The sequence below is a fragment of the Aphelocoma coerulescens genome, unplaced genomic scaffold (genome assembly GCF_041296385.1).
Source record: "Aphelocoma coerulescens isolate FSJ_1873_10779 unplaced genomic scaffold, UR_Acoe_1.0 HiC_scaffold_58, whole genome shotgun sequence".
Classification (NCBI taxonomy): Eukaryota; Metazoa; Chordata; class Aves; order Passeriformes; family Corvidae; genus Aphelocoma; species Aphelocoma coerulescens.
Window position 1 is genome coordinate 2,618,174 of NW_027183927.1, and position 8,354 is coordinate 2,626,527.

The following is an 8,354-nucleotide window of genomic DNA, read 5'->3' on the forward strand; positions in this document are numbered from 1 at the left end:
GCCGCCACGTGCATCCATCGCTCTCTGTGTCCGCAGCTCTCGGCCTCGCTCCCCTCATCCCGCAGGTGACCGGGGAGGGGCAGCTCGCCCCAAATATCCTGGGCGGTGCCTGGGGTTGTTTTGGGAGAGGGGATTTTTGGAGCTTGGAGGACTCCAGCACCGAGCCCCAAATATCTTTGTTGGTTCCTGGGGGAAGGGGGGTTTGGTGTGGCGGGGGGGAGGCGGATGTTTGGATCTTGCAGGGCTCCAAATGTGAGTCGCAAATGCCCCTTGGGGGATATTGGGGAGCCCCCGGCACGCGGGGTTTTGTGGTCCCGGTGGCGGCTGCCGGGAGAAATGGGATGGGGCGGGATGGAGCCCGGGAAGGGTGGGATGTGGATTGGGGTGTGGGATGAAGTGTGGCGGAGGGGGATGGGCGGGATGGGGCCTGGGATGAGGCAGGCGAAGGTTGGGGATGATGAGGCCGGGGGGACCCCACTCCTTAGGGGTCTGCGGGGTATCCGCCAGCTCCGAGGGAGTTTTGGGGCACCCCTAATCCTGAGGGGGTGGTGCTGGCAGCGGGGGACACGTGGCTCAGGCACCTCTGGCCCCACCGGAGCCCCCCCAGCGCCCCCCGGAGCGGAATTTGGGGAGGGGGAGGTGGGGGCGGCCAGGCCGGGCCCCCCCGCGCTGTCCCGGCGGGGGCCGAGTGCGGGCGGGAGCCCCGCGGGGCCCGGCCCTGCCCGGGCACGGCTGATGCCGCCCGCCCGCGCTCCGCACTGGTCCGGACTGGTGCTCCCAGTGCCGTGCGGGGCGGGGCCGCTCTGGGGACCCCCCAGGGCACAGCGCGGCTGCTTTGGGGCTGTCGGCAGCGCCCGGCGCTGGGCATGGGGCGTGTGGGGGCAGCTGGGGCCGCACTGGTGGCACTGGTGGTGCTGGGAGCCCCCCCGGGCGCGGGGTGAGCGGTGAGAAGGGGGGCGGGCCTGGGACCCCAAATTGAGCGAAATGGGGAATGGAACCCCCAAAGTGAGCAGGAGGGGCCTGGAACCCCCAAAACCAAGGCCGGGGGAGGGTAGGCAGGGATTGGGGATGGGGAAGGTCCGGGGGGGGGGGGGGGAGAGGGGTCTGGGACCCCCAAACAAAGCGGGAGGGGGATGGGACACCCAAATTGAGCTGGAATGGGGCTGTGGATTGGGGGAACGCTGAGAAAGGGGAGGAGAGGGGAGGGAAAGCTGGGGTTGGGACAGCAGAAGAGCGGTTCCATGGGGGTGCAGCCCTGACCCCCAGCACCTGAGCCCTGGAGCGATTCCCTGGGGCTCTGGGGAAGGGAGGGATCCACACTGGGGGGTCCCCAACCCCCCTGTCCATCCCTGGAGCTGATCAGGGAGCTCCCCCCACACAGCAGCCGGTGCTGTGGCAGCCGTGGGGCAGAGGGGGTGGGAAAGGGGGGGCAGGGTGGGAGTGGAGGAGGAGCGGGAGGAAGAGGAGGGAGAGAGGAGGAGGAGGAGCTGGAGAACCACGAGGTTCCACCGCCCGCCCACTGTGTCCACAGCACCCCCAGCCCCGGTAGCATCTTTCCCCCCATGCTGCAGGTGAGCGGGGAGGGGGAGCTCACCCCAAATCTATCGGGGGGTCACCAGGAGGGGTTTTTTTGGAGGGGTGTTTGGAGCTTGCAGATTCTGGAATCGAGCCCAAGCTGTCCTTGCATGTCCCTGGGAGGGATTTTTTGGGCCAGAGGGGATATGTGGATCTTACAGGACTCCAAAGCTGAGCTATAATTGCCCCTTGGAGGTCTTGGGGGGTCCATGTGAGGATTGCCCAGTACTGGCAGGGTTGGACATTGGCTTTGGGGATCCCCAGGAGAGCGGGGGGCTGGAACACGGGACCCCTGGAGTGGGGAGAGGAGAGAGGGACAATACCAGAGCTGGGGGACCCCCAAGAGCCTGGAGGGGTGTGGGGACCTGGAGATGAGGTGGGGCTCGGACCCCTCAGCCCTGAAAGGGGCGGTGAGGAGAGGGGGGAGCCCCAAGTGCCTGGAGTGGAGGGAGGCTGAAGAGGGAGACCCTGGGACCTCTGGGAGCCGAAGCAGAATCAGGAAAAAAGGGACCTGTGGGACCCCCAAAACCCCCCAGCATCCCTAAGCAGGACTCCGGAGAGGGGGATCCCCAGGACCCACGGGACCCCCAGCAGCCCTGACAAGAGGGACCCCCAGAAGCCCAAAGTGAGGAGACTGGAAAGGGGGAACTCCTGGAGGCTTTTTTTTGACTCACTGTCAATTTTTTGTTGGTTTTTATGGACACCAGGTACCCGGTGACTTCTACCCAAGGTGGACTTGGGCAGTAGGAACCCCCAACCCAACACACTCATCCCTTGTTTCTCCCCAAACCAGGATTTCCCATTCCCAACCCTTGGCTGGATGGAGGAGGAGGCTGTGAGGAAGAGGAAGATGCCCCGGGACCCCCAGGCTGGTGAGGGGGAAGTCAGTGCCCCTTTCCCCCTCTGTCCTGCTCCATCTCCCAGCCCAGCATCGCCCCCGGCTGCAGGACAACCCCGCTGCCGACGCCGTCCTGCCGGGGACGGACTGGGGGGATCTCCTTCCCCTTCCCTGTGGCACGGAGGCAAATCCCATCCTCTCCTTGTCCTTCCTCCCCAGACAAGGAGCTGAGCACGGAGCCCAGGGAGGACAAATCCCCACAGCAGAACCTGGTGGAAGAGGCTGTTTTGAGCGGCTCCACGGTGCAGGAATCCAATGGGGAGGAAAAGCCCCGGAGATCCCCCACGAGAAGGGACTCCAAAACCAGCCCAGGGTGCTCTGAGGAAGGAAGACCCACCCTGTTCCGGGAAGGCAGCCGGAGCTTCAGCTGGATCTCCAACCTGGTGATCCAGCAGCAGCTTCACACCAGGGAGCGGCCCTACAGGTGCCTGGAATGTGGGAAGAGCTTCAGCCACACTTCCAACCTCTTCACCCACCATTGTGTGCACATGGGGGAGAGGCCCTACAAGTGCCTGGAATGTGGGAAGAGCTTCAGCCAGAGCTCCAGCCTCATCACGCACCAGCGCCTGCACTCTGGGGAACGGCCCTACGAGTGTGGGCAATGTGGGAAGAGCTTCAGCCAGAGCTCAGCACTAGTCAAGCACCAGAGGATTCACACAGGGGAGAGGTGCTATGAGTGTCTTGAGTGTGGGAAAAGGTTTCAGACCAGCTCCAATCTCCTCCTGCACCAGCGGATTCACACGGAGGAGAGGTCCTTCTGCTGTCCCGACTGTGGGAAGGGCTTCAGGCAAAACTCCCACCTCATCACCCACCGGCGCATCCACACCGGGGAGAGGCCCTACAAGTGTCCTGAGTGTGGGAAGAGCTTCTACAGCAGCTCTCACTTGACCAGACACCAACGGAGGCACCGCTAAGGGAAGCCCTGTGAGTGCCCCGAGTGCAGGAAGAGCTTTGTCCTCTGCTCCAACTCCATCTCCCATCAGAGGAGCCACGTTTGGCAGAGCCCTGGTGACCCACATTCCCTGTGATCCAGGTTGGGAAGACCCCTGGCTGGTGCTCTCCACGTTCTCCTGGATCCCCGTAGGCACCTGGGTGAACGCAGGGGCCAGAACATCCATCAGGACTCAGATCAACATTGGAAATTCATTGGAAAGAGCTGATTTTTTAACTTTACACCCTAAAAATTTTCATCTGTTCTGTCCAATTGTTTCTTCTGGTGGCATCAAGCCACCCTGGATGATCTTGGAGGTTGTTTTCAATCTAAGTAATTTCGATGTTTATCCCATTGAAAAAACAAAACTGAGGTAAAAATAAAGAAATTAAACAAAGAGATCTAAAGCTGCACCATTTTCCCACCATTTGGGGATGAATTTGGGGTTCAGAGGAATATTTGGGAGGATCTGAGTGTTGTGGGGCTGCAAAGCCAGGCAGATTGGGATCACAGTCTCACAGTTGTGCTGGCAGAACGTGTCCACCTGAGCCCATCTGTTCTCCAGGAATTCCAGTTGTCTGTCCCAGTCCCTGCCCTGGGTCTGCCCATCTGGGGTGTCCCCCCCAAAGTGCCCAAATCGCTGCTGAAGTGCCCGAGCTACTCTGGGCTGTGGATGTTCCTGTCCACCACCCTGTCCTGGTCGGTGCCATGAGGGGGTGGGAGGGGGTCTGGGAGCTCCTTGGGACTGGGAGGGGCTTTTGTGGTTCTTGGGGCCATTTTTGGTGCTGTGATGGGGATTGGGGGGCTTTTGGGGCAGTCTGTGAGGGAGTTTTTGGGTGTTGGCAGGGCTCTGTGGCTTGCAGAGAATTTGGGTGGGTGTTGGGGGAGATGGGGAGGGGATTTGGTGGCTCTTGGGGCCATTTCTATTGCATGGAGTGGTTGGGGGAGTCCTGGCTGGGAGCTGTGGGGTGGTTTGAGGGGTCTGGGAGCAGCTGTGGGGTTGGAGGGAGTTTTTGGGATATGTGACCCCCAGATCCCCAGAGCTGCCACCAGACCCCACCCCCAAGATGCTGCCGGGGGTCGGGGGTTCCATGTTGGGGTTCATCCTCCTGGCACTGCAGGAGAAGGTGAGGGGGGGTCCCCAGGGGCCGTGTGTGTCCCCCCAGAGCATGTGTGACCACCCCCATCCCGGTGTCACCCCCTTTTCCCTGCCCACAGGGCTCCTGAGCCAGCCCCTGCTGCCCCGGGAGGGAATTTGGGGAGGGGGCAGAGGGGGTGCGCAGCCCCTGCCGGGGGATGACCCCGGCCCAGCGCCCTTCGTTCAGCACCGAGCTGGGCGTGGGGCCGCAGGAGGAAGAGGCCGATGGGAAGCAGATCCTGCAGGGGAGACAGGGCTTGGGCTCAGGGCAAGGTCCTGCCCTGCACACCTGGCTCAGGTGTGACCCTGCCCCAGGAAAGGAGCGGGACATTCCCATCCCCACGGATCAGGGCTGGGAGCAGCGCTGGGACCAGGGACATGGAAATCCTGGGAGCCACTGGGACCGCACTGAGGGGTGAATTATCCCCCCCAGCACCTTTCCAGGCCGCCCTGTGACCTGAGAAATGCTCGCTGGGCCTCGGCCTTGGCCAAGAGCCCCCGGGCTCAGCTGCTCTGAGCTCAGCCGCTGCCGGCTCCCGCAGCCCGCCCAGGGCCGCCCTGCCCGTGCCGGGGCTGTGCTGGAATTCTCTGCTGCTGCTGGGCCACTCGGGGGGTCTGGCCCAGCCGGAAAGGTGACCTTGAGCCAGGAGCTTTCCTTGGCCACAGCAAAGCCTCAGCATGGAAAGACCTTCCCAGCGCTGTGCCCTGGGCCGGGAGGGATTGTGCCACCAGAGCTGTCCCTCCATTTCTTCTGCCAGGCAGCTTTAGCACATGAAAAGTGGAGAAGCCAGAGCTGCCTCTCAGCTTTCCGCAGTCCTGCTGAGGAATCCTGTGTGGGAAGCAGCCTGGGAACAGGGTTTAGGTGCCAGGGCAGGGGAATTCAGAGCCCTTTCCTCCCCCGTGGGCCGAGGCTCTGGCCCTTGCCCTTTGCAATGGCCCTGCAGCTGCCAGAGGGGCCTTTTTGGCTCAGCTGAGAGCAGTCCTGCTGCAAGGCTGTCCTCGAGCTGCTTGGGCTGCACATGTGCCCAGGGAATGCTCATTGCTTGCAGTCTCAGGCGCTGTGGGTGTGCAGGTGTAACTACTGCAGGAGGGAACAGCTCTGCTGGGGGGAGTTCTCTTTTTCTTGGTGGTTTTTCTGTTGAATGAACGTTCCCTGCCAGCTCTTCCCTGCAGAGCTCTGTAGCTGTATGTGCCACTTGTCTGTGGCACTGTGGCTCAGGAGGTGGCCAAGGGGAGCTTGGCCGAGGTGTGGGCAGAGGAATGGCCATCAGGCCAGGCTGGGGGGTCAGCGGCCGGTCAGTTGCGTTGCGTGGCCGCGGCTCTGGACGCTTGTGTGGGAGCGTGTGCAGGGCTGGAAGGCTGGGGCTGCCGCCGCTGTGTCGCAGAGCCGGGAAGGCCGGGGCTGGCCCGGCCCTGGCCCGGCCCCGCCAGCTCTGCCAGCTGCCGGCGGGGACACAAAGGGCAGCTCCGAGCTGCGGCCGCTGCGCTGCGGCCGCACAAACGCAGCGCCCGCAGAGCTCCAGGGCAAGGTGCTGGCCCTGGCTCGGGGCTGGGCCGGGGCCAGCGGCAGAAAATCAACTTGCAGCTCGGGCCCCGCAGCAGGGAGGAGCAGCAATTGCTGGGGGAGAGAGACTCTTGCCAAGGGCCTGCGGGGCCGGGCCCCAGGGAACGGCTTCCCGCTGCCCGAGGGCAGGCTGAGATGGGATGTGGGGCAGCAATGGTTCCCTGGCAGGGCGCTCAGGGCCTGGCACAGGCTGGCCCCAGAAGCTGCGGCTGCCCCCGCATCCCTGCAAGTGTCCCAGGCCGGCTCGGCCATTGGGGCTTCCTGCCCAGGAGGGCTGGGCTGGGCTGGGGCTGCTGAGGGCGGGATGGGCTCTGGCTGAGCCAGCTGAAGGCTGTGCATGATGAGGCCGGGGGGACCCCGTTGCTGAGTGGGTTCTGGGGTATCCCACATTCCTGAAGGGATTTTAGGGTATGTCCCATTCCTGAGGCAGTTTTGGGGTCCCCCCAATGCTTAGGGAGGGGTTCTGAGAGGGGGGCTCTGGTGCTTGGAAGGGGGACGTATTGTCAGGGAGCCGGGGAGCCCATTTTGGGAAGGATGCTGCTGTTTCTGGCAATGTTGAGAGGTTCTGAATGGGCTGTGGTGCCCTGGCTGTCATTTTGGGACTTGAGGTCAGCCCATGGGCACAGCAAGGGCTGAGGAGAGGTTCCAAGCTCCCATTTGGGATGGAGGGATTGAGCGGGTGCCTCCAATAAACTCAATCCCAGCCCCAATGTGTCGATGGCAGCCCCAAATGGCTCGATCCGTCAGCCCCAAGGCCTGGCTGTGGGGAGTCAGGAGCCACAGAAGGGGAATTGGTGTCCAGGAGGGATGGGATGGGATGGGATGGGATGGGATGGGATGGGATGGGATGGGATGGGATGGGATGGGATGGGATGGGATGGGATGGGGGTGGCATCATGGGGGTGGGATGAAGTTTGGGATTGATGGGGTGGTTTGAACACTTGGAGTGGGGCACTCCAGGGAGGAAAACCAGGAGCTGCTTTTGGGGAGGCTCCTGCTGCTTTTTGACAATTTTGGGGCCTTTAAGTGGCTTCTGGGAGGTTGCAGTGAATTTGGGGAAGGTGCCGTAAGCCCCCCGCAATTTGGGTGGCTGAGGTGAAATCCCCACCTTTTGGGAGGGTGAGAGAACCCTAATTGGGAGGGGATCCTGCTGCTTTGCACCCCTTCAATGGGGTGAGAAGTGGCTTGTGAGGGAGGGAAGGAAGGAAGGAAGGAAGGAAGGAAGGAAGGAAGGAAGGAAGGAAGGAAGGAAGGAAGGAAGGAAGGAAGGAAGGAAGGAAGGAAGGAAGATGAAAAGTAAAATAGAAGAAAGAAAAAAAGAAAGAAAGCAACAAGAAATAATAAAGAAAAAAAAAGAAATAAAAGCATTTAAAAATGAAGTAAGGAAGCAAGCAAAATATAATAAAAATTAAAGAAAGAAAAGAAGAAAGGAAGAAAATCAAAAGACAGATATAAAAAAGAAAATGAAAATAATGAAAGAAGAGAAGAAAAAGAAAGAAAGCAAGACTAAATAACATGAAACCAACAAGAAAAAAATTATTAAAAAACAAAGAAAAATCATTAAAAAATGAAGCAAGCACATTAAAAGATAATAAAAATGAAGGAAAGAAAGAAAAGAGGAAAGAAAAAGAAAGAAAGAAAGAAAGAAAGAAAGAAAGAAAGAAAGAAAGAAAGAAAGAAAGAAAGAAAGAAAGAAAGAAAGAAAGAAAGAAAGAGAAAGAAAGAAAGAAAGAAAGAAGAAAAATTAACAAGAAAATGAAAAAAGTGAAGAAAACAGAAAAGAAGAAACAAAGAAACAATGAAAGCAAGAGTACATAACATGAAACCAACAGGAAAATAAAAGAAAAAGGAAAAAAAGAAGAAAGAAAGAAGCAAGGAAAAAAGAAAAAAAGAACAGAAAGAAAGACACAAGAATGAAACTAAAGAAGAAAAGAAAGAAAGCAAAAAGAGAAAGAAGACAGAAAGCAGCAATAAAAATTTAAAAGAAAGAAAAAATATAAAATAATGAAGAAAGAAAGCTAAAATAAATCAACACGAAAATTTAAAAAGCAAACAACAGTAAAAGATAAAAGAAAGATTCAATAACGTGAGACCAAGAAGAAAAACAACAAAAAAAAAGAAATGAAGAAGAAAGCAGCAAGAAACAATAGAAAACCAAGAAAAATAATCAAAAATTCAGAAAGAAAAAAGCAAAAAGATAATAAAAATGAAAGAAGGAAAGGAAGAAAAAAAGAAAGACTGAAAACAT

The 8,354-nt window shown here is 58.3% G+C and overlaps 1 protein-coding gene across 1 annotated transcript; it reads left to right on the forward strand.

The window, feature by feature from the left end:
- Positions 1–218: 218 nt before the first annotated feature.
- On the forward strand, positions 219–3,803 carry LOC138101950 (zinc finger protein 154-like). The gene is made up of 4 exons (XM_068999693.1): positions 219–252; positions 1,532–1,571; positions 2,369–2,447; positions 2,633–3,803. Exons 2-4 carry the CDS (start codon positions 1,563–1,565, stop codon positions 3,385–3,387), a joined length of 843 nt encoding a protein of 280 aa, XP_068855794.1. The 5' UTR covers positions 219–252; positions 1,532–1,562; the 3' UTR covers positions 3,388–3,803.
- Positions 3,804–8,354: the final 4,551 nt, after the last annotated feature.

What these genes read in the sequence shown, in the direction of transcription:
- LOC138101950 (XM_068999693.1), top strand. An exon ending in GCCCCGGGACCCCCAGGCTG is followed by an intron (nt 2,448 to 2,632) that starts GTGAGGGGGAAG and finishes CTTCCTCCCCAG; the next exon opens with ACAAGGAGCTGAGCACGGAG.